The sequence below is a fragment of the Heloderma suspectum genome, chromosome 7 (genome assembly GCF_057233095.1).
Source record: "Heloderma suspectum isolate Gila_16-S chromosome 7, 16-S_ref, whole genome shotgun sequence".
NCBI classification, from domain to species: Eukaryota; Metazoa; Chordata; class Lepidosauria; order Squamata; family Helodermatidae; genus Heloderma; species Heloderma suspectum.
In genome coordinates this window covers 33,129,667-33,156,170 of record NC_139464.1, presented here as the reverse complement: position 1 = coordinate 33,156,170, position 26,504 = coordinate 33,129,667, and the positions used below count along the sequence as shown (strand labels likewise).

The 26,504-nt window shown below is 44.4% G+C and overlaps 1 protein-coding gene across 3 annotated transcripts in view; it reads left to right on the top strand.

The window, feature by feature from the left end:
* HIPK2 (homeodomain interacting protein kinase 2) overlaps window positions 1–26,504 on the top strand; it is a 214,092-nt gene that overhangs the window by 62,603 nt on the left and 124,985 nt on the right. For all 3 annotated transcript variants that reach the window (XM_084809530.1, XM_084809533.1, XM_084809531.1), the window contains exon 2: window positions 11,670–12,762. In XM_084809530.1, coding sequence (XP_084665656.1) covers window positions 11,670–12,762 — 1,093 coding nt within the window. The remainder of the gene's footprint in view (window positions 1–11,669; window positions 12,763–26,504) is intronic.

The following is a 26,504-nucleotide window of genomic DNA, read 5'->3' as shown; positions in this document are numbered from 1 at the left end:
TATTTAAAGCAGTATCATCAAAGAAAATATATGTATGTAAATGCAATGTTTAAAAATGGAACATAATGTGTATGGTCCACTTGGCACCTGTTTATATTTTCTCTTTAAAAATGAGTAAATATTAAACATTTGAAGACACAATCCAGCTCTCCTCTCCACACATAGAGGAGGTGGGCAAAGAGGCCTTGTCTTTGAAGGACGGGAAACGGGGAGCAAAAGGGTGGCTTGCAGTAGTGGGAGAAACTGGAGAGGAAAAGTATTTCCAGTATAGGAAATTCCCATCTCTCCTGTTCTGCTCCACCCCTTGTCACTCACCCCCAGTGCTCAAGCTCACACAATTCAACACACACATCTTACCTCAGAGAGAAGGAGAATTTCTTGCATTGCCCAATCCTTTTCCTTTCCAGTCTTTCTCTTATACCCCCCCCCCACACCCTTGGGTTGGTTGGTTGTTTCAATTATATCCCACATTTCAAATGGACCCCCATGCCCATTTTTTTCTCAAAACAACTCTGTGAGGTAGGCTGGGCTTTAAAAGTCATGATTGTCCCAAGGCCACTGAGTGGGTTTCATGGCTGAGGGGGGACCCTGGGTCCCCGGATCTCGTCCGGCATTCTAATCACTGCACCACATTGACTTCCCATCTGTGTTGTGTGCAGGCAGAGTGAATTAACTGCAATCTCCCCATCAGGACAACACAAATTCCATCTTTTCTCTCCCTTTAGCCTAGTAGAAATTCTCCTGCAGGCCTGTCTTTAGAGCCCTGCCAAGGAGCAGTATTTTTAATAAACCTGTTAAGGGCACAGTCCTATGGAGATAAACGTCAGCCTCTGAACTCGGAGGCTGGTGACTATCCTATGCAGGGCAGCTGGAGCATGAAGGCAATCCTGTCCACCATGCTCCAGCTGCCCTGCATTTTCGGCTAGATAAGCGATTTCGTGTACCTAGCCAGGGACTTCGGACCAGGAGGGCGGGCAGGGAGGCAGCACAGCACATAAGAATCCTCATAAAGAGGCTTTCGTGGTCTCCTCCCCTCCCCACCCCTGGGACTGCCCCCTTTTCACTCTCTCTGTACTCTGTTTCTGAGCATGAGTTGGGGAAGAATTGTGCCAGCTACGAGGGGGAGGGGGAGAGGGTGGGGAGTGCAGTTTCTGGGAACCGAGCTCAGAGCCAGGGCTCCATCCTTGGTTCTCAGAAACTGAAAAATCCTATTGCCCTCTAGACAGGGTCCAGTGGCCACAGGATTGCTCCCTCCATTACTGAAACCTGCACAGAACCTGAATCACTAGTTGAGGTTCAGCAGACAACATACCATCCTTCACACTCCCCCTCTACTACAACTATATGGAGAAAAGGGCTGTTGAATTTGGATAATGACCATAGTGTGCTTTTTTTTAAGGCTGATGTCTGGGAAAGCCTGGAGCTGAAGTGGCCAAATTGTTCCTCCATTACATCCTCAGTGTACCGACAGTTCCTTCTTTATTATTTATTATTGGGAGAATATTGAGAACTGTGGTAGTGGGGGTGGTTGCAAATGTACATCCAGCTCAGAAAGGTTAATGCCAGAAAAGGGAACAATGACTCTTTTTCAGTGGGAAGGCAAACCATCATCGCGGCCTTAGCCAGATACGATGTTTGTGTTTTGGATGACAAGTTGAGTAATACTGCTGCAGTTCTCTGAGCTCACATGTGCCTCATGCTTTAATCTGTTGCAGCAACATCATCACCCTGTGGAAAGTCTGGAGAAAAGCATAGGGAGGAAGGAAAAGAGAGAGAGGGGTGGGGGTGGGGTGGGGGAGAGAGACCCGGCATCTGAGTCACTGGAACTTTGGAGGGCTTTTCCTTTAAATATCTAAACATGATAGGAAATCACATTAAAGCTTAAGCTGGATTTACATGCAGTAGTCTGTGCTGGAGTTTACCGAGGGTTTTTCATAGCAGGTAAGAAGGATGCGGGGCATCTTATCCCCCCCCCCCATAAAGGTTTTCTCAAACATTGCTCTTTAACAGAGCTCGTTTCACTGATGGGTTTAAATTTGGGGATTCTAGGATAAATCGGCATGCTCAACGGGTTGGCAGTTTACACATCAGTAACCCAGAATGCTTTTCCAGACTGCTTACTCCAGAGAGTTCTTTCCTTGGTTTCAGAAGTTATGAATTAACTGAAAGGTGTGCGTTCGCTTAATGTAGCCTTTATTTCTTTTAATTGCTTTGAAATAGGGAAAGGACATAAGCATATTCAAGGCTTGTAAGAAAGTGGCACTTTATGTGGCACTTCCGTTATGGGGGGGTGCATGGAGGGGGTAGAGGGGATGCGCACACGACACAAGGCACAGTCGCAGGAACATCCAGCTCAGAAACTGCATCAGCTCTTCTGTGAATAGCTTTTCGATTTTGCCATTTTTGATTCTGAGGCATTTATCTATCCTTGATTCCCCCTAGCCCCTGCACCTCACCCCTTTTCTTTTGAAATTTGGAAACAAATCAAGCTATATTTGCTCTTAAGCTTTCAGAGAGGTTGCCAGCTCAGCATGTTGTCCTGTTTCCTTGGGAGGGAAAATATGTTATCTATCTATCTATCTATCTATCTATCTATCTATCTATCTGCTTGTTTAATTGCTGTAGAATATATAATGGATAGAAATCTAACATGCACGGTGACATTCTTATCTGTATTTAACAATTCCGGGCTGCATGTCTGTCGGTTCATCGGGGCTACTGCCTTTACTGTTTGTAAGTCTGGATGTATGGAGCGTGTGCCCTAAAATTCACCCACTAGCACAGCTGTGCAATGCAGGGGAAGGATGGGAGAGATGAACAAGATGTCCTTCAAGGACTCTGGCCTGCTATTACTGACCTTTTCACTGAGAACCACTTAGAACAGAGGTGTTGAACTTCAGGTCCAGGAGCCAAATTTGGGGTTTCCCAGAGAGCCATGCCCCTTCTGCACATCACCAGGGGGTTCCTGCTTTCCCCCCTGACCACCTATCATTTAGTGGTTTCCCAGCCTTTGTGTGATTTCTTAGGGTGCAATCCTATGAAAGTTTAGACAGAAAAAGTCCTATGAATCCCAGCATTCCTCAGCCAGCTGGGAATTGTAGGACTTTTTCTGTCTAAATGTGCATAGGATTACGCCCTTACGCATCCTAAAAAGTTGAAATGCCTCTCCTAAGGTTTCATTCCTGGCAGTCAGAGCTTTAAGCTAAAATATGCTGGCTCCACTCCCGTTTGCCTTTGCCCACCTCTGGAATGCAGCCCTTGAGAGCTTCTCTGAAATGGAATTTGGCCCTCAGGCTGAAAGTGATTCAACACCCCTGCCTTCGAAGCTTCTGAAGAAGCCCAGGGTTCCTAAGACCTCAGAGTTCCAGAATATATGATCATGATTTGGTATTTAAAATATAAAGTGGTAGCAAAAGTCTTTGCAATTTCAGGTTTTGCACTAATGGGGCAGATTATGATGTACTTAATGAGTGGTGTGTCATTCCATTCATTGCCCTTTTTCTCTAACGGAAAACATGTACCGACAGGAAGCAGCCAAGGTAATGAGAGCCTGACCAGAGTCATTTGCGAAGCAGCAGCAGCACTGGGGAAAGGTGGGAATGGAGTAGCGTCTGGCTCTGTGCAAGATCCCCACATGCAAAGTGAAGAAAGGGATTCCATTTCCAAAGGGCGCAGCATCACCAGTGATTTTTGTCTTGGGTTGACTACCTTACTTTGTTAATGTACCTTAATTGGGATCGGAGACCACCTGCTAGCCTCCTCTAGGAACTCTTACGAGGAGGAAATGGGAATTGTGTGCGACCTCTGTGAGGACTTTTAGTTGAGACGTTGGAGGTAAAGTTGGAGCACAGTATCATTGCTAGTTTTCAACAGCTGCAAGGCATTTCTGCACTGCTACAAATCATAGAATAGTAGGGTTGGAAGGGGCCTACAAGGCCATCGAGTCCAACCCCCTACCTGACAGAGCTGTGCTGGGTGCACTTTAATGTTCAGTTGACTTGCATAGTTTGCTTCAGACCTTGCCCCAAAGCTGTATCTTTGTCAGCTCCACAGACAGTTGCCATCATGGTCTGCAATGTGGCAGAAGAGGTGTTTGTCATTTATAGGATCATGAATGGCGTGGGAGGGAGAGAGGGGCATTTTTCTTCCTCTCTTATGCTCCTGAAATGTAAGGTCCCAAAGAAGCCGAATAATAGTAGGTTTAGGATTGACAAAAGTATTTGGTCACATAATGTGTAATTGACCAAGAGCACCATCCTATGTATGCTTAGACAGAAAAGAAGTCATACAACTCTCAGCATTTCCCAGCTAGCCATGGTGGCTGGAGAATGGTGGGAGTTGTAGGACTTCTTTCTGTCTAAACATGATATGATTGTACCTTTAATGGAATATTCTGCCTCAGGATTGGGTGATGGTGGCTGATAGCTTAGATGAGTTCTAAAAATGTCCAGTTAGCCATGATAGCTCATGAGGGGCAAGTGGTGAACAGCAAGTTACCATGGCCTTAAACAGAGGGGAGGAGTTGACAAGTACTATTCACCTTCCCCAACTCTCCTTTTGGTTCAGGATAGAACTGCAAGGGATCCCTCCCCAGACTCTCCCTCCCTCTGCCTTTTATCAGCAGCCCCCAAGTGGAGATGGGTGCTTCGCACTTTCAAACCATGAACTGAAATGTAGTTATCCTTTGAAATTCACACTTTTCCAAGTTTTGCAGAGGCGTTCTCCAGTCAAACAAATGCGTACAAAAACGTGTACATTAAAGGAAAGTGCACACAAAATGGGTATATTAGTGAAAAGAATGTTCAAAATGCATTGTATTAGGAAACCATCTTGCAAAAATGTGTATATTAGGTAAAATTCCATACAAAAATGCACAGATTAGGAGCAACACACATGAAAATGCATGCAAAAGTTAATGCGAACTTCTCCAAGTTCAGAACAAACCAAATTTAAGACTGAAAAAAAAATTAAAAGTTCAGGACAAACCAAACTTAAGATGGGAAAAACAATAAATGGAGAGAAACCGAAACTGACAGATTCGTTCATCCCTACCCCCAAGCCATGTCCACTTCCTAGTTCCTTTTCCTTACTAAAATGTAGTCTCCCTGTTTACCTTCCCTTATATCTCTTTTCCTTTCCTTATATGAGTTGTGAACTTCTTGGGAAAGCCTTTGTGACGAGGCCATCCCCCACTATCCCTTCCTGCTCGCGTGTGCACAGTTGTATAGACACTGTGCCATCTGTGAGCCTATTGCAGGGCCAGTGTCAAAGGTAGGCATGTTTGGGCACCTGTCAAGGGCCCACATCCCAGCAGCCCCCCCCCCCCGACAAAATCCCCCTGGAGTAGCTCTTCATGTCCACCACTGCAACCTGCTTGTTCACCTCCCTCTGACCATGATCTAGAGAATGGTGTCGGTGTGAAAGAAGGAGGAGCAGTAGATCCCACTGCCTGTTAAGGAGATCTCTCTGCCTGTTAAGCAAGCAAGTGGTTGCAGTGAGGATGAGGATGAGGATCAATAGCAGCTGGTGACAATAGTAGTGAAAAGGTGGATTCATTGAGGGATGGGGCCCATTGAAGGTGTCTTGCCCAAGGGTTCTCAAAAACCTGGAGTTGGTGCTGGCCCATTGTCTCCTGCCCCCTTTCCACCTCCCTCATGCAATGTAATGGTATCTCCCTGTAGAGAGGCAGTATATCTCTGAATATCAGATACTGGGGACAAGAAGTAGGGGAAGGACATAATCTCCATGCCCTACTTGTTGGCTGGCTGCTTTTGCTAAGGGCATGCTACGCTAGATGCATCTTAGTCTGGTCCAGCAAAGAGTTGTATGTTTATGTTCTTACAATGGCAGCTTCAGGTGCCTTTGTGCCACATTTTTCCTATGTAAAGGGGTATAAATTCATAATGTTAGAGAACGTGCAGCATCCACTAGTTAGGAAGGAGAATCCATTCATCACCCCCCACTGTAGATTAATTTCATTCTAGATTACGCTGTACCTTAAACAGAAGTGCTTCGGGAGCAAATAGCTTGAGATGGCTCAAACAAGTAAGCCAAGCTATTGCAAGGGGAAATAACCCCAGGATCACAACACCAGTGCAACTTTGGGGAGGGACATGATCTATTCCTAACTCTACACATGGCAACTTGCTCACACCCTCAACAGGATAAAACTCACTAAGTCATCACAAAAGAAATTATGTTGGGCATAGCTCCCCTACCTCTGGCCTTGGTTATGGTTCCTGATACCCTGATGGAAGCAGGGATGGGGGAGAAGGAGAGCACAGTCACATTTCTGACTTGGTTTGAGTTATTTGAAATAGAAAGTATCAGTAGCGGTACACTCATTTCCTAAATGGATTTGATATAGGGAGTGGCAGGGACTTTGATGGAGAACAAAACTAATGTTTGATTCTGTGCCCTCTCTGAGAACCTAACCTTTGAATAATTTGACTTGGCAAATTCAGGATCATTTAGCTTGCTTAGGCTGTCGGTGGGCATCCTATGACTCATTGGCTGCACATACAGCCCACTGGCATTTCTTAGATTTCTTTTTTTAAAGAAAGGCTATGTTCTAATCTCTGGCAGTGATTAATTTCTAAAAGCTCAGATCCACCTGGGACCCATATCTGGTGACTTGGGAGCCTTTCTCCTTTTCCCCTTTAAAACCAGAGGTGTAGGGGGCAGGCTGTGGTTACTTAGTGGTAAGGCTATACTGCGGAGCTACCCAACAAATGGTAGCAATGCTTGAAATCTGCAATGTAGCCAAGTTCGTCATTTTGAGCTTGGGATGATGAATGATGATGATTTAAAATTAGCAACATATGTTGAGAATCATGCCTCGCTCTGCTCTACTGGGTACAAATGAACATGTGTAGAAGTCTAATCAGGGTCACGCTCACTGGCCTCACCCCCAACATCCACACCCACAAATATGCATATATAGGCTACTGTACACACAGTGTGGTACCATGGAAAATTGCTCTGGATCATGCATACAGGAACCTATGTCCGTTTTGATATGTGTGTAGGCACTGTACAAATGGTACGCTTGAATGCATGGAGGTTTTGGGAAGTTGACAAGTACCATTCACCTTCCATTCACCAGGGAAGGGTAGTAGGTGCAACCCCTATTTTTTCTCTGTGCATGCTCGTTTGTATCCAAACGAACCCCTGAATTATTCCTTAATTGTTATTCCAATAAGTTACCAACTTTGAGTAATTTTCTGTAAACACTGTCAAACTGTATATCTCCTCTTTTCTGAGCACTTCTGATTCAAGTCAGGTTTTTTTCCATTTCTGAAATTTGCCAGATTTTCTCTAAAATTTCCCTATACTGGCACAGTGTTTAGCTTCCAATGTCTGGTGTACATAGCCAATAGTAGATTCATAACAGGTAATCTTTCCTTGTGCTGAGATCTTGAATCCCATAAAATCTCTTTCAACCTTTTTTCTAAATCTAACTTCATATATTATATATCATTTTCAATAGCCATATTCTAATATTATAAAGGAAAGGATCCAGTGGTGTCTGTCAACTAGTGTTATTTACGGTGCAGTAACAGAAACCAACACTTGTAGAACGTCAGTAGCTCTTGTTAGCGTGACAGGTTTCCCAGGAAACCCACGGTGCTAGCAAGCGCGATTGACGTTACACAAGCGTGGTTTCCACTAGTGCACTGTAAATAGTGCTAGTGGCAAGACATCATTGGATCCTTCCCAAACTTTTTAAAGCAGCTCCACCATAAAAGTAAAAGATCAGCATCAATCACAGGAGGCTTTCAACGCCCAAAGTTTTTTAAAATTCAATTTCTGTAGTGTCATATATTCCATAGATAATCTTAAATTGGTCTTCCTTTCCATTTAAACACAAGGAGTGTTTAGCTGCTGTATATTGTGCCTACCTCTATTCTCCTCTATTCTACACCCTAGGTTGGATTTTTCTACCATGCAAATAAGGGAGGAGCAGAGGGCGAAGATTGGTCTGCTGGGAGTTAATGTCAAAGTAACTCTTAGTTCTGTATTGAGAAAGCCTTTTTAAAATGTTGCTCCTAGAGAGACAGGATATTTAGGTGGGTATTTGGTTTTCCCCTTCCAGTGAAAAGACAAATTCCCCAAACCTAGTCTATTACTTTCCCCTCGCTTTCAGTTTTCAGCTTTCACATGTGTTGCTGCGTTCAGGTTGAGAAGGTGGACAAACTCTTGCACTTCTTACTTCACATAGGAAGTTGCCTTATACCATGCCACACTATGACTGGGTTCGCACAGCACACTAACCCACACTCAGTGGTTGAATGCGGGTTGTTGCTGAACTGTGGGTTGTTTGTTGACCAATGTGTTAACATGTTGTCTGCACCCAGGACCTTTTCCTCAGGGTGGCTTGTTAACCATGCAGTGTGGCTTATTTTTCTCAAACAAGCCACCTTGAGAACCCATGCTTTGCTGTTGGGTTGTTCAGGGTGGTTAACAATTCACACTAGTTAATCAAGCCACCCTGCAGAAAAGGTCCTGGGTTCAGACAACATGCTAACCCATGGTTCAACAAACGACCTACAGTTCAACAATAACCCACACTCGCCCACTGAGTGTGGGTTAGCATGTTGTGTGAATGGCCCTATTGGCTGGGTTCACACAATCACAGTGAGTTAAAGAAGCCACCATGATTTTCCAGTGGCCATTCCAGAAATCAACTCCCCACATAGGTTGTCATGTTGTGCGAACCTGGCGGGGCTGGGTTGTTGGCGTGATTAACAAACCACCCAGAACCAATGGGCTGTTTTAGGGTTCTAGGGTGGCTTTTTAACCATGGGAACAAGTCACCCTCGCCAGATTTGCACGATACAGCAAACTGCACTGGTGAAGGAAATTGGGTAGGGGGGTGCTATTGCACTCATGTCCTGCTTCTGGGTTTCCCGTGGGCAGCTGGTTGGCCACTGTGTGAACAGAATGCTGGACTAGATGGACCTTTGGTCTGATCCACCATGGCACTTATGTTCTTATGCAAATCCCCCTGGCATGCAACCAGCATGGGCGGCAGGAGAAATAAACTACCGTGGCTTATTACCCCCTCCTTGATTGTGCAAACAGGCCCACTGTGTCCATCTACCCCACTGCTGTCTACTCTGATGAGCAGCAGCTCTCCAGGCTGTCAGACAGAGAGATCTTCCCCATCACCAGCTACCTAATCCCATGGAACTAAAGATGTCGGGGATTGAACTTGGGTCTTTCTGCATGCAAAGCAGGTGCTCTGCCACTGAGCTGTGATCCTTTACATGTTCCACGGCTGTACCTTAATGGTTTTGGGGTTAAGTTCAAATCATCCCTGTCTGAATTAAGTCCTAGCCTCGAGGTGGTAGTGGTCAAGAGGAACAACTGCTAAGGGATCTGTGGGCTGGGGGTGGAGACGGAGGAAGATAAACAGAAGCCAGAATTCACAGTGTTTAATTCTCCATGATTTTTCACACATGGGTGAACGCCACTCTGTGTCTTATCACTCATCAGTGCCTAGCATAAATTTAGGTGCTCCAGTAATTAATTAATTATTATTTGATGACCTACTTCTGGATGTGGAAACTACCTCCACTGAAAGGTATTTTGTTTGGGGGTGGTGTCATGTGATCGCAAAAGTTTGTCTGTGGTGTTTGAGCTGGGATGGCTGATTCACACATGCAAGCAATTACCTGATATCACAGTCTTTGGATGCTGTGTGTGTGTGTGTGTGTGTGTGTGAGAGAGAGAGAACTCACCCCAAGAACATATTTGACTAAGACTTTTCAAAAGCCAAATTAAGGTTTTTCCAATTAAGGATGACAATCTCAGAATGGGAAGGCTGCAGAATAAATGTTGTTTGGCAGATTAATAAACATGTTACGCAAATTATATTAGTTACATGCCAATGAACTACACAGATTAGGAGGAAGTCTTGTCTTATTGTGTATTATTTTCATTGTAACTCTTACTGCTGAAAACTTTTCTGCCTCTGGCTTAGACCAGCCATCAGGGGCCATTTCACATTTCCTGTGGGGGGTTGCAACAGATTTCGGGGTGGGGGATGGGGATTCATCAAAGTCCAAGTGATCCAGACTTTCATACACATACAGAAAAATTGCAGGAAAGCCGTATATTTTAGGAGCATTTGTTGTATTTATCCTATCTTTTTATACCTCATCAAAGAGCTATCAACAAAGGTCAGTCATCTTGTTTTCTAAAAACACAGGAAGATTGCCCGTAGCATGCATAGCTACTACATAGGTAGTTGTTGATAACAACAACCACTTATTGTGCAGATCAAGTAATGTGGCCACAGATGTAGGCACTCTGGATAAATAATAATCAAGTACTAGTGAGATAACTTTTCACACTGTTCCCCTTAAACAGTACGCCTGCTGCTAGCCACTTCAGTAAGCAAACTCACCAGTGGAACCTTGTTTGAGAAGTATGAATTAGCACCATCCATCATCCGGGTTCTCTTGACCCATCTTTTCAAACTGCTTATAGGTAATGATGACTCTGCTACGCCAACTTTGAGTCAAGTCAATCAACCCTAAGTTACGTGAGTTGTATAACTGTTGAATCCCCAAATAGTAGGGTAAGATGAGACCCAGCCGTATGACCTATGCCAGGGGTGTTGAACCTCAGACCCAGGGGCCAAATCCAGCTCTCCGGCATTCTCCCAGATGGCCATGCCTCTTTCCCCATGTCACCAGGTGGCTCTCCCCGCTGCCCACTGGCAGGAAGAGCTTTAAGCATTACCTATCTACAGCAATTTGAAAAGAGGGGACAAGAGGACCCACTCATTAGTCACATTACCAGGCCTGGTTGCTGGTACTTTTTAGCATTTTGCTCCCACCCCCTTTGCCTTTGGTCCCGCCCACCACTGGAATGTGGCCCCCAAGAGTTTCTCTGAAATACAAATTGGCCCTTGGGGTGAAAGAGGTTCTACACCCCTGATCTATGCCTTCAACCCATGTGTTTTCTATAATGGAGCAAATAGCCATATCAGGAGGAAGGGATTTCATCTAGAACATGCAACGGAGCATTTATAGTAATAAATAGTAATAAAGAGATGGGAAATACAGTCATGGATCCCCAACATCTTGTCTAGTTTGACTCTTAAACTTCAAATACATGCTCTTGTTTATGATGCTTGCTTGTGTAGGGAGACAACCTAACAGAAATCCTTAATTTCACAATTGTTCTCCTCTCTGTCAGCATATATAAATTCTGTAGTACAAAAGGCAGGTAGGCTGCCTGGTCAGAGGTTTTGGATTACGCTTCTAAGTTGTAGAAAGCTCTGTCACCCTTTTCTCAGCTGAGAACACAGAAGACATGAAGCAGGGCCTTCTCAGTAGTGGCACCTGCTCTCTGGAATACTCTTCCTAAACAGCTTCAACTGACTCCCACCATTTACTTTTTTCCTGTAGACAGTTTTAAAACATACATATTTGTAGGCCTTGTTTAAACACCGTTGATGGTGAGATGTTATTGTCATTTCTCATTTAATGACTGGTTGTTGTTTTTTTTCTGTGGATTTTAACTGTATTTATTATACATGTTTATGTTTTCGAAATGGTGTACATTGGTTTCAATACTTTGGCTGTAATGGTGACAAATAAATATTATAGTCACTTCCTGTTTTTAACACCATTGTTTTCTCTTGTGTTGTGATGCAGGTATGGCCTCACATGTGCAAGTTTTCTCCCCTCACACCCTTCAATCAAGTGCCTTCTGTAGTGTGAAGAAACTGAAAGTGGAACCAAGTTCTAACTGGGATATGACTGGGTACGGCACACATAGCAAAGTCTACAGTCAGAGCAAGAACGTGCAATCTTCTCAAGCTGCCGCCGCCATCAACGCCTCTCTCCAGATCCCAAACCCCAGCATCCCTTACGAACAGACCATCATCTTCCCTGCCAGCACAGGGCACATTGTGGTGACATCCGCCAACAGCACCTCTGGTGTGGTTGCAGTATCTGGCCAAGCACTGGGTGGACCACACAACCTGATGCGTCGAAGCACTGTGAGCCTTTTGGACACCTACCAAAAATGTGGACTTAAGCGCAAGAGTGAGGAAATCGAGAACACAAGCAGCGTTCAGATTATCGAAGAGCATCCACCAATGATTCAGAACAATGCCAGTGGGGCCACGGTAGCCACCACAACCACGTCCACTGCTACATCCAAAAACAGTGGCTCCAACAGCGAAGGGGATTACCAACTGGTGCAACATGAAGTGCTGTGTTCCATGACCAACACATACGAAGTATTAGAATTCCTTGGCCGTGGAACCTTTGGGCAAGTGGTCAAATGCTGGAAACGTGGCACCAATGAAATTGTGGCCATCAAGATCCTTAAAAACCATCCTTCTTATGCCCGGCAAGGTCAGATTGAAGTGAGCATCCTGGCCCGGTTAAGCACTGAAAGCGCAGATGATTACAACTTTGTCCGCGCCTACGAATGTTTCCAGCACAAGAACCACACCTGCCTGGTCTTTGAGATGTTGGAACAGAACCTCTATGATTTCCTCAAGCAAAACAAGTTCAGCCCATTGCCCCTTAAGTACATCCGGCCAATCCTGCAGCAGGTAGCTACAGCCCTAATGAAACTGAAAAGCCTGGGCTTGATTCATGCAGACCTCAAGCCAGAAAACATCATGTTGGTGGATCCATCTCGGCAGCCGTACAGAGTCAAGGTCATAGACTTTGGTTCTGCTAGCCATGTGTCGAAGGCTGTGTGCTCAACTTATCTTCAGTCCAGATACTACAGGTAAGAGACCTGGAATTTTAGAATGTGGCATTATTTCTTGAAGGCATCTGCTGTAGTACTATAAAAAACACTGAACTCAGCTCGATGAACCAGGACCAGTAGAACCCTGTTGGCCCCTTGCATCACCTGACTTGGTAGCTGCAATACCACCTTCTTGCCCCCTACCATGGTGGTGCTGTAGCACAGCAGACAGCAGGCCAATAGATCTCTTTTCTAACAAGCTACTGTGGTGGTGCAGAGAATAAGAAGGTTAGGTGTAACTGCTAGTCTCCTGGTTTGATCTGAGTCCTCTCCGGTCCTGACCATGCCCCTGGCCTCAAGAGCGTGTCTAAATGTGCCCCTCCCACTGCCGGCAAATTCAGCAATGGGAGGAAATGGGTTTTCTTCCGTCCACGTATGGACAAAAAATACAGGAAGCCCTGTCTCCCTCTTGTCTTCCATCCTGCCAGCAAGAGCCAACTGGGCGTAGGAGAGAATGGAGCGCTCCGATCACAGAGTGTTCCGTCAAGAGCATAGGATTGCTCTCTAACATGGTTATGTTTCTGGAAGTAATCAGTGATGTTATTCTTCAGTGATGTTATTCTTCAGTGATGTGATTCTTCATGTTGATGGATTTGATCAAAATACGCCCTGCGAGTTCTCACCGTGGCTCATATGTTAAATGCAACAGATGTTTTGTCTATAAAAATGCAGGTAATGGCAGCACTTAGTTTGTCAGCAGCACAGCTCTTTGCCATCTCTTAAAATTCAGATTTCAGACACTAGAGGGGGAACCTAATTAGGGCTAGATAACAGTTAATTTCCAGAATGTGGAAGTTTGACAGTGTAGCATTGCAGCAGCTGATGCTTATCTTTATGTCCTTTTGTTCTGAGAAGGAAGAAAAAACAACAACCCTCCTGTCTTTCCTTACAAGAGGTTCATTACAGGAAACATTCAGCCCAAAGACAGCCCCATCCTAATTTAGAGCAAGGGTGGGCAGATGGCAGATCAGGATCGATTTAGAGATCTCAGGGTCCTTTGCAGTAGATCATCAAGAGTTTCTGACTCCCCGTGGTTTAACAATAGCAACGACTAAAAGTCCCACCCTGACCAAATTAGACTGCTCTAATGAAGAAAGCTTGGAGAGAAAATCGGGTGTGAATCTTATGTGTGAAAGGATTGTGAGCTCAGTTCTGGTACTGGAAACAAACTGTTGGGCTGAGCATGTGCTCAGAGGCACCCTGGTCCTTAATTCTAAGCGTACTGGAGCTCACATTCTAAATCTAGCTCTGATTGGTGGACCTTGAGGTTCTAGGGAAAAAACCAAGTAGATCCATCAATCCTTAGGGCCAAAACGGACATTACTTTAAACCTGGGTCTCATAGCTATGTCCTTTTTTCCCCACTGATACCCTAGAGGGCCCCCAATCTGGATTTCAGAAGCCTTCCTACCTACCTCTCCACACTAGGATTCTGATCTAAATTGGGGCTGCCAAACTAGAGTTTAAAAAGGGGGAGATATAACTGCTAGATACAGATTTAAAGTAATGTTTGTTTTGGCCCTGGGGTCTGCCCACCCCTGGTTTACAACAGATATTTTTTTGCTGTTAATACATGTATGCTTTTAGGGCTGCCATTAGCTTGTTGTATAGAGTAGGGGAAGGGGAAATTCAGGATAATTGTAGCATTACCTGTGGTAGTACAGAACCAACCCAGGTCCTCACATGGACCTGGAATAGGCATCCATAGGAGACAGAAATGAAAGGGGAGTCATGTTTGGTTTTCGGAGAAGAAGGGATTGTTTTTGTCATGGTGTCTGGGAAATGTCTGATGATATTTGTGACTCAGATTTTGAGGTGGTGTTTGAAGGCTGCCACTTTTCAGGTCATCAAGCCCGGTTTAACTAATTCCTTTCCTGTTATTCATTCCCAATCTGACTGGGAAGAAGAGAACAGCAGTTTACTGAAAATGGTGAGCTGGGATGAGTTACCACAGTAGGAGGTAGCTGACAAAGTCATAAGGAAAATGCATATTACTGCCTGCCTCTGCATTTTCTGATGGCAGTAGGGGGGAGCGTAAGGGGATGCCGGTGAAACAAAGATCCATTCTCTACCAGAAAATAGACACCTTTGTGCTACAGGCAACATGCAACTTTAGAAAGCTTGGAAAAGAAAATAATTTGTTTTTATACTGGTTTTGTTGCCAGGTCATTAGGAAGATGGATGGGTGGCACTAAGAAAACATAAATTGCAGATGAGTGTGATTCAAAAAACAAAACATCCTAACAATCAATTCCATTAGGTCAGATAATGGTCTTTTAAAAAAAATCTGCATGAGATGTTGCCTGAGATAATTAAAATCCCCGTTTGACAAATGGAGAAAATGTTACGGGTTGCTCCTGAAATGGCAGGAGGAGTGATCTGAGGATGGATTCATCTCTGTAGCCTCCAAGTTAGGTGATCAACAATAATACCATATGTAGATTTCTTGGTAGCGAGAAATGATCACTCAGTATTAACTATCACAGACAAAATCTTTCCATTACATGAAATTTGTGCCTGTCAACAGGAAGACCAGCTGACATTCAACAAACCTAAGAATTCACGGTAGGCACAGTGGTGTGGTGGTGAATTTTGAAGTGCAGGTGTTCATCATGACAATCCCCATAGCCACGTCCCCAAGCAGACTCCACAAATTCCTGCAGTAGTGTTGATGTATATCAACAGACCAGTTCTAGCAGTTTTCATCTCTACCTGGAGCAGGCCTTTTGTAAAGCTAGTGGGTCTTAATTGCCATTCAAGACCGAGCCACCCCAAAACACTTTGCATTACAACAGGGAGCAATATATTGTTGCTGGGGAAATCCTCCCACCCACCCTGCTCTTGTGTGGACTGCAGCTTAGTTCAGAGGGAACAGGGAAGCCTGAGGGGGGTGGCAAATGACAGCAGCAGCCCTGCTAATCAGAAACTGCCAGCAGTGTTTCCCTGTGAGCCACTATACCACTGCATGAGTATTTTAGGATAATCTACGGTGTTATGATTGCTGGTGCCTCCTTGCTAGAACATTCTGGCCTTAAAGATGATGTAATCAGAGCAGGGCGGGAGAAGCAGGGCAATCAACTGGTAGTGTAAAAATGCGTGTCATCTCCTCTCTCGCCATTTGACACTGCATGGAGAAAGGGTCATGACTCACATAAGAATGTGAACATTTTGGCCTTGCGTGTAGCTACCTTGGCCTACAGGGAACAGCACCAGGACTTCAGATGAGAAGTGTCTTCCTTAAAATTAGCTGTTCACGTAGTTTTGTGTGACGACTGGGAATCTCAGCTAGGTGAGCAGACAAGGAAACTTTTTTTGTAAATGGGGAGAGAGAAGGTTGTTTTCTGTTTCCTTTTAGGATGTCAACATGCCACACATGACTAACATAGGGATGTTTGCTTGGACAGGCAGGCCGCAAGCTCCGTGGAAGAAGACCAGTGTTTGGGCACATAGTGCGTGCTATTCAGGTACATTGTAGACCTCTGATTTTCCAGAGACCTGAGAACTGGTCTTCAACAAGTCCTAAGATCATCAAAGCCATGGAAGAAGCAATCCTATGGCCCTTAGACAGAGTCTGAGGGGCCATAGGCTATTTCATATTCCCAGCTCTGAGGTTGGAGTCAGCCCCCCGACTTCAGAGCTGGGAATCAGAGCTCCGCCCCTCCCCAGCTGCCTCTCCGAGGTCAGGAACACAACCTTGAAGAGGGAGGAAAGGGAGCATTTTGGGAGGAGGGGAGGAGACTGGAGAGGTTAGGATATGAACTATCCTGGGGTTCCCCAACCTCCTTCCCCTCCCCCTCTAGTGCCCCAGCTAGAATGGTAAAAAAGCCCATCTAGCAAAAATGCTGGGTGGGAGGACTGGGAGGCGAGAACCATCTCCACCACTCCTTCCGCCCCGCACAGGATAAGAACATGAAATGTAAGAAGAGCCCTGCTGGATCAGACCAAGGGTCCAGCTAGACCAGCATTCTGTTCACACAGTGGCCAACCAGCTGTCAACCAGGAGCCCCCAAGCAGGACACGAGCGCACCAGCACTCTCCTGCCCATGTTCCCCAACAACTGATTTACATAGGCATACTGCCTCCGATATTGGAGGTAGCACATAGCCATCAGGACCAGTAGCCATTGATAGCCTTCTGCTCTGCATTTGGGGGCTTACGAGCATCGTGTAAGACTGCGCCCTTACACAGTAGTAACTGGATTAGAAACACAATGCTAGGGAGAGGCTATAGCTGAGTGGCTGAACACATGCTTTGCTTGAAGAAGGGTCAGTCCCTGGCATCTCCAGTTTTAAAAAGTGTCAACTAGTAGGTGAGGGGAAAGAATTCTACCCAGAGATCCTTGATAGCACCAGTCAAAGTAGAAGCTACTGGGCCAAATGGTCAAATAGTCTTACCTGGTATCCAGCAACATCCCTGTGTTCCTCATGTGATGATATGCTACTTTGTTTCCTTAAGTAGTTTCTTTTAAAATAAGCCAGTTTGCTTGTTGTTGAACTTATAAATATGAAGCCAAGGTCATGCAAAGGTCTTCCGTGAAGAGCATTTCCATAATCCCTTTTACCAGCCTCTTATTGCAGCTAGATGGGTCCAGTGGTTCTGCAGATGTGTTCTTGGTTGCAGATTGTAAATGTGCTTCTTTTCTGAATTTTAAAGATGCAAAGGGCCCTTGGCTGAGTCTTCTCGCATGCCTCAGTCGAAATGGTTTGACCACAGTATATTGTTATTTTCAGTCAAAGACCCCTTGTGGATCAGGAGAACAGCCACTCCGTTCTGTTAATTTGGTGAAACACAAAGATTGCATCATGGATTATGGGAGAGAAAGAGCTGTCCACATTCCATTAGGCAGAGATGGGGGAAAATTGATTTTGGGCTCCAAAACCATTCTAAGGCCTCGTTGTTGCTATTTTTAACCCAGCTGAATTATCTGTACTACATATCTGTACTATATATTTTTCTCTTCCTCTTTGCATTTTAAAGGACTGCATGTTTCTTAGAGTTCATAAGTTTCCAGCCACTTCTCTTCCCCACCTGAAGACATGATCACCCTACTAGTAGCATACAATCAGCTGATACGTGAGAATTTCTGATAAAACAACTAGAGTTAGGTTATGACTTCAGTGAGGGAATAAGCAGCAAGAGAAAATGAGCTTCTAAATGAACAATTCTTCCACTCTTTTTTTTTTTTGGCCACAATTCAAAAGATGAAAAGGGAAGAAAACAAATAGGATATGTTCACATTTTTGTTTCCAAACAACAATGGTTTTCCAAAGCATCAACTTTTTATGTTTGTCAGTGATTCTGCAGTGAAGCAGTTGTATTACCTTTTAAGCTTCAAAACAAGTGTGTTTGTATGAATACTTCTGCTTAAAATGGGGTCTGGCTCACAATTGTTCATTCATTTCCCACTACAGTACATTAAGTTCCCTACTCTGTTAAAAGTTTCCCATGTAACCAACTGTGCACCAACCGTGCCCATTCCAAGAGATGTCAATCTGGCCATGATCACACATGCCTTAGTTACATCCCATTTGGACTGCTGTAATGCACTCTATCTAGGACTGCCTTTGAAAAGTATTCCGAAGCTTCAGCTGGTCCAGAACGCGGTGGCCAGGCCAAACTGTTGACCAGAGCTGGTTACAGGAAGCATGTGACTCCCTTGTTACAACAGCTTCACTGGCTACAGGTCTGCTTCCAGGCACAATTCAAAGTGCTAGTTATGACCTATAAAGCCCTATATGGCTTGGGACCAGGCTATCTGAAAGACCACCTTCTCCCATATTACCCTGTCTGGGTTTTAAGACCTTCAGTGGAGATCTTTCTCTTGGTCCTGGCACCATTGGAGGCATGTTTGATGGGGACATGAGAGAGAAACCGACAGACAGAGCCTTCTCCATGGCCACTTCCAGCCTTCGGAACTCCCTGTTAAGGGAGGCTAAGTTGGCTTCTTCTCTGTTGACCTTCCACCAGCAGGCAAAGCTGTTTTTATTCAGGCAGCCTTTGGCATGTAAATTGGTCTGTTGTCAAATAGTTTTTTAATCGGTTTATTTTATTTTAAATTTGTTTTTATGTTATGTTTTAATTAAGATTTTGTTTTAATCTGTATTTTATTATTGTTTGCTGCCTTGAGTGCCATTTTTGGTGGAAAGACAGGATATAAAATAAATAAAAATTCCCGCAATTGCTGAAATGCCCCCCCCCCTTTGCCATCTGCAAATGGGATGGCTAATTTGGGCAGTGGGGGCAGGGGGCAGGTATTTCATCCCAACCATACAAATCTGATGTCTAGAAGTATAAGAGAGAAAGAGACACAAAATTTCCCTCTCCACAATATTTGTAATTTTATAATCCTCTGTCGTGTCACCTCTTAATCATCTTTTATATTTAAAAGCTACAGCACTGTAGCCTTTTAAGGAAGGTGCAGTAAGCATGTGATCATGTTGAGTGTCCTTTACTGTGGCTTTTCCATCTTTGTGATATCCTTCCCTACCCCACCCCACTGTTAAACTGCTGTGAGATGTTTTAAAGAAACAACCACTGTGCAGTCCTTGTGGTGTAGCTGGGACCAAGTTGCAAAGGTATATATTAAAGAGCTGTGTGTAAAGATGCATTCTTTGTGTCTGGAGGCAGAGATGTATGTACAGAGCATTCTGCTCTGGTAGAAAATATGTATTGTACTGAGAGCCTTGGCTCTTCATGGCTGTACTACTCGCCAAATGAGTTGAGCTGTGTTGTAAATTGATGAGTCTGAGCAAGGGCAGGGAAATGACCTGAACAAAAGCTTGATTAATTCTTTAAAAAAAAGGGTTCAGGTTTCCGGAACTGTTCAGACCATGACTTCAGCACCTGTGAGTTTCTGCCACATTTCCTGCTCTCACTACACCTGTGATGCTCTAAATTAGCTGCAGATGGTCTGGCTGAGGTTCATTGGCAGCCGACTGGCAAGAAGAACATGTATAGAGTGCCCAGGGCCAGCCCAAGACATTTTGCTGCCTGCGACAAAAGACAAGATGGTGCCCTACTCATCCCCCCCCTCCATTCCATATATAGAAGCCGACTGGATTGGCAGTTGAGGCTTACTTCAGCCAGGGCTGGCCAAAAACATTTTGCTGCTTGAGGCGAAGGACAAGATGGCTCCCCTCACCATTCCACGAACAGAAGCAAACCAGGCTGACCTTTCAATCTTCAGTACTGGTTAAGGGACAGCGTCCTCTGCTGCACCTGAGGGCAGCAGGGTAGTTTGGGGGGTGAGGAGCAAGCCACATGGCATGCCCAGCTCTGTCCTCCAGTGTCAGGGTGGAAACTGAGGCCAGAGAGCCTCAGAGCAGTTTGGATTCTGAGGTGGAACAGCTATCCGTGGGAGAGGGGCCAGCTCATCCCTCACAGGCTCAGCACCTGGCAGAGATTCCTCCTGCCAGCATTCCAGAGATAGAGAGTGACCCGGGTAGTGAGGGAGTGTGGGAGGGGGGCTTCTTAGACGCTCGATGCAGACGCAAAGAGCCACGAGCGATGGAGGGCGCAGAAAGGAGGCGTAGTGCCCATTTGGTGCACAAGCGACGGCCGCTTCCCATGGACCCAAGGGAAAGAGGAAGGATCTCTCCCTAGCCCATAAGTTCTGGGTCTTCAAGTGACTCTCTTTCAAATGGGGATCAACTGACTAGATGAAGCTTAGGCCACCCTGCTGTTCCTTGCTTTAGTTGCTGGTGATTAGCATCTGAAAGAGTCATTAAGTTGCAAAACGATTAAAGCTTTGAAAAGAAATCCTTTCGTTTGTGTCTTGAGTTGGCTATTGGAATCTACTGGGGGAAGCTGCCAGAGCGCTCCTGACATCCAGCACCTAGCCATGACTCGCTGCCCCCAGCACCTGCTGCCTGCGGCAGCTGCCTCACTCTGACTAATGGTAGGCTGGCCCTGACTTCAATACAGGCAATGGGATAATGTCTTGCACTGCATGGTGCACTTGAGGACAACAGAATAGCTTAAGGGATATAGGACAGGCTGTGTGGCACACCCAGCTCTGTCCTCCAACAGAGGGCAATGGCTGGGGTGTGGGGGTGCTCAGGAGAAATGGTCAGGGGTCTACTGCTTCTGCTGCCTGAGGCAGTTGCTTCACTCTGCTTAACGGTAGGGCCGGCCCAGAAAGTGTCAATCGGCAGACCTTGCACTATTCCTTTCAAGATAGATAGATAGATAGGTAGATAGATAGATACACACAGGCGGAAGATACCTGTACACATATCTCATTGAAATGGATGGTAAATGCACAGCAGCAGTGTTGTGTGTGTGTGTGTGTCACATCGTCAGTCTTTGGCCCAGCTGTAGGCACATGCTGAAGCTCAGCAGGACTGGCCTTTACACTGCTATGTGAGAGACTACCCAGGAGCTAGCGAGGTGTAGTGGTTAGACAGTACACTGGACTTTGTCCAGGGAGACCCTCAAAGGTTACTTGGTGACCCTAGAGTAGTCACTGTCTTCCAGCCCAGCCTACCTTGTAGGATTGTTGTGAGGGGAAAAGAGAGTGGGCATGGATGCTAACCTGAGCTCTTTGGAGGACAGACTGGATAAAAATATAAGCTGCAATGAGCTGTTCAGAAGAAGTGAAATAAAGATGAAATAAATGGATCACTTTTGTAGGCCTAACAGTGCAATCCTATACTTATCTACTCAGAAGTAAGCCACAATGTGTTAGGAACATAGGAAGCTGCCCTATACCGAATCAGACCCAGCATCCATCTTTGTATTGTTGACACTGACTGGCAGAGGCTCGTCAGGGTTTCAGCAGAAGTTTTTCTTGCCCCACCTGGAGATGCTGGGGATTGAACCTGGCACCTTCTGTATGCAAAGCAGGTGCTCTACCACTGAGCTACAGCCCCTCCCTGAACTCACTATGCATATCTTGTTATAATGTCCTATAAAATAACATTGTCTGAGACTTGGCAAGGTATTTATGTCTGCCAGAAGTGTCCATAGTTGAGCAGAGATTTGAATCTGTTGTTAAACAGTGAAAAGCAGCATCCTCGTGACATATATACGTTTTTATCGATGTCTGTATATATCCACAACCACAAGATATAGAAACATGCCTTTAAAGAGATGATATTCTTAGGACTCTGAATTCTGCACCTTATACTGGTTTAACAACCAGATTAACAACCTTGTACTGGAAGAGGCTTAATACATTTGTTTGTTTGTTTGTTTGTTTAGGGAGCTTACTGTAACAACACGATGACTTTTTGAAAATTCTGTGAGTTTATAATGAGTTTTCAGCAAGAAGCTGCACTTGAGTACCATCCTTTCCATTGCTTTGGTCCCAGATGCTTTGTGTAACACATTGCCCCTTGCGTCAGATCTGCAGTGGTAGTTGATGGTCAGAGGAATCCAGACTGTATCCACTTGTGTACGTGCTCCCCACTTATCCTGGAGGGTAAATATTAGGTTTTGTCAGACCTCAAGAGGCTCAAGGGTCATTGGAGCTGAGGTGATGCTAGGGTTCTGCAGGAGCAGGTCTATAAGTCATACCAAATAAGACTACCTGTAAGCACAAATTGTGCTTGGTCAGACAAGCAGTAGCAAATAGTTCAGTTGATGGATGCATTGATTATTATGATATTTGTACCCCACCTTTCCATCCATGTGGACCCTCAAGGCAGCTAACAATCCATTTTCCAATAAAAAGCCATAAAACATATCAAACATATAAATAATAATAGTTACAACTAAAACACCAAACAGCAAAAAAATTAAAAAGAAGCAGCAGCAAAACTAGCAGCGGGACACAGAACAAGGCTTCCACTGAAGATCTAAATGAGGAAGTGGGTTTGTATCAAAGGAGAAAGTCCTTAAGATTTGGAGCAGATTGAGAAGTCTAGCACATCTAATACAGGTAGACAGATTGTGGGTAAATGGGAAGTGAGGCAGCCTGGATCAAGAAAGTCCTCACAAGACGTTTTTCAGATTGGAGAATCAAGGAGACCCAGGAAGCTAATGTAAGAAAAGAGATGCCTTTCATTGAAGCCTGTGATGAAGCTTCTGGGTGTATTGAAGCGTCAGCTGTTTTCTTTGCCAGCCAACTGTGATTTTGGTGCAGGGAATAAGAAACGGGCATCTAAGGATTTCAGCCCACTGTTCCAACAGGTTGCTGTCCACTCTTTAGATGCAAATCCATTGTATTATTCAAACTCGGGGTGTGGCAGTGCTAGGCTGTGTGAGAACTGACCTCAGTCTTCAATAGAAAAAAACAACATAGCCTGAACCAAAACCCACATAAGGTTCAAAAGCTCAGTCTTATCAATTTACCATTTTTTCTCTGCACGCATTTTCTGTAATTCTGAGTTTTTAAAGGTATTAGAGCAGTATTGCATACAGAAGAGTTTCGTTTAACTCTTGTAATAATTCTAGTAGAACTAGACACTTAACACCCCCCGCTTTTCTTCTGTTTAGTATGAACAGTTTGTAGAGGGGCAAGAAAACATAAATTATTGAAGGCAACACAATAGTCTTTAGGTGATTCCAACTGGAGGGGTCCAGGCGCTACCAATCAAAAGGTATTGTGCAGCTATTCTGTCTTTCCCTCCTTAATGGATTTTTTTTTCTGGTGAGAAAAAAGACAGAAGAAATAGTGGGCAAACATGGGAGGGTTTCAAATTGAAGTTCTCAACGTCTAGACCTGGTGTAAAAATGTGAATGAGGCACAGCGATTGCACAATAAAAGTTTGGTCTTGAAGCACCCTTTTGTTCCTTTCTCTGCTTTAGTACATTTTTTAGCTTACTCACTTGAGCTGCCCCTTTACAAAGCCAGATAACATATTGATATTGGAGAACTTTTTCCGATGACTCTGCTTCCCTAGTACAGAAGCTATCACTAAGAGCCTTGGCTTGACAAACTACAGTGTGAAGAGAAAAGAAACACATGATTGGATATGACCTGCTGCATGAAATGAAATATTACAGGCTCTTCATGAAAGCAGACTGTTGCCTCTGAATGTGCCTGACTCTATGAACCAATTAGTTTCTGAGGTTCCCTGGCACTTTTAATCCTTTTCTCCCACCTTAGAAATGAGATCAGCTGCTAAAGCTTTAGCAAGCAAAACCTTCAAAAGAGGGTTGAAGGATATATCATCTCTGAAACTATATACTGGTCAAGATGATAAGAAAAGGTTGTGTGCTGCTATTGTAGGCCTACACAGAGGTGATGACATTAATTAGGGCTGCAACCGTATACCCACTTAGCTCAATGGGACGTATTTCTGAGTAGATTCCACTGTGAGCCACCAAAAACATTTCAGTGGTTTGGATTCTAACTAGACCTCCATGATCGGAAGGGGCCCTGGGGGAGGGGGAGGTGATTTTCGCCAAATTCCCCTTTTTCTACACAGGTGTGTGCACACACAAACCCACACCCACAGTTCCAGGTAGTCCCTCAATGCTCCAAAACAGATTTTGAGGTGATAGAAGGGGGCTGCAGGATGAGGGGGGAATTGGTGAAAATTGCCTCCCTGTTCCACTGGCGGATGTCTCCTGTGAGCAGAACTCCACTCAGGGGATGCTGAGAAGTATCCCAGATGAACTGCGTTTGGAGGGAAGCTCATAAGGGGGTCTCCACAAAGATCTAATTGTGCAATCTCCATATGGAGGTTGTGCAATGATGGAAGGTACCTGATCCTAGTCAGTTACAAGACTTGTAGACTCCTATATGGCACCCAGCTCTCCTAGAGAAATGTACCTGTTTTGCTCAACTTCCCATTCACCTGAGAGCCTGGCCCTCTGGGAGCTGGAGAAGTGAGAATAGTGGATAAATAAATAGTAGAGAAATATTTTCAGATAGATTGTAGTAGTCATCAACAGTAACACCCCTGATACAAAGCACAAACTAGACGCAGTTAAGCCCGTTGGAGACCCATTAATTTCATGTGCTTTTGTATCTTTTTTTTGTTTTGAAAAATGAATCTCTAAACAAAAACTCTCTCCAGCATTCTTCTTCATTGCCCCATTCTCTTGGCTGACTGCCACCAGGGGACTAAAATTATTGAGTCAAGAGGAAAACGTAGTGTTTCACTGTGAAATTAACAGAGACAAATAAAATTGGAAAGGTAAATAGATACAGTCCCACATTATACAAAACTCAGAAATGAGTGATGAAACACAACTTTATTTCAGCTGAGGAATATGTTGGCAGCAGTGAGCTTCTATATTTATTTATTTTTGATCCTAAGAGATGCTTTCTCCTAGTTGCTAAAATGCACAGTTTATTATTTCCAACAGCACCCTGGATATGAATCTGTCAAACTAAATATATACTATTCAGAAGGAATACCACCTAGTAGACTATTCCTGAATATTTATTTAATAATCTCAGTTAGGAATAAAGAATGTGAAAATGGTGTGGGCCAGACAACATGTTTAAAAATTCACTGGCACTAGTCGATTTTATTCCTGGGCAAACGAGATCAGAAGTTCTTTTCTCTCTCTGATTACTGACATTAATGTGGTTGGTGGTGGTGATGATGATTGAAGACTTTATAATATCATCAGCAGTATCATATCATTAACATTCATGGCACTTTACAGAGTAACATAAGCAAAAGACAGAAAGGCTGTTCATACAACATGCTAACCCACACTGGGGAGAGCTATCACCCTCACTGAGTGGGTTGAACCATGGGTTATTTGTTGAACCATGGATTAGCATGTTATCTGAATGCAGCCAGGGTGGCTTGCTAACCATGCAGTGTGGCTTATTTTCTTGAACAAACCACCTTGAGAACCTACGGTTTGTTGCTGGGTTGTTCAGGGTGGTTAACAAGCTACACTGCATGGTTAACCCTGGCAGTGTTCAGGCAACACAGTAACCTACTCTGCGGAAAATGTGCTGCGTTCAGACAACACGCTAACCCACAGTTCAAAACAACCCACACTCAACCACGGAGTGTGAGTTAGTGTGTTGTGTGAAGAGCTGCAGATCCTTGCTCTGAGATTACTATATAAAATTCAAACCTTTTTAATGCTGTAATTAACAATTGCCCTGCCACATACACACACATTTTATCTGTTGTGTTTTACCTGTGCAAAGTTGATTTCATTTTTTATGATCAGAGGGGAGCATAGTAGAAATATAAAGAGGTATATACATTTAGGAATTGTGACCAAGTGTCATAGGACTGATTATATATCACAAGATTACCCAACTCTTGATGGAGCACACATCGAAGTGTGAACAGCTTCAGATGAAAAGTGCTGGGCCAGATTAGGTGATATCGCTCCCTAATCTGGGCCATACCTTCTGCACTCATTGCTACCTGGTACATCTTTTCCATTTCTTCGCCCTTTATCAGAATGCTTTATCAGAATTAGCTTCCCCTCCCCCCCACCCCGCTCTGTAAATGTTGGTCTTCCTTTTGCATTAGATTATTATGTATTAATTCAGTGTGATTTGGTTAGTGGATTGGATTGAATTGTAATATTGAAGATATGTCATTACAGTCTTATTGAATTGTTGGTTTCATTTTATTTGAATTTGTTGACATGCTGTGTCTAAATATGTTGTATTTTGATATTTATTTAGATAGCAATCCTGTGGCCACTAAGAGGGCCATAGGATTTTTTGGTTTACTGGCTCCGAGCTTGTAGTCAGTGTTCTGAGCTAGGAAATTGCATTCCCCACCCCCTCCACCTTGTAGCCTGCATGGAGAGAACCATGGCACCTACCTCCCTGTGCTCATAAAAGGG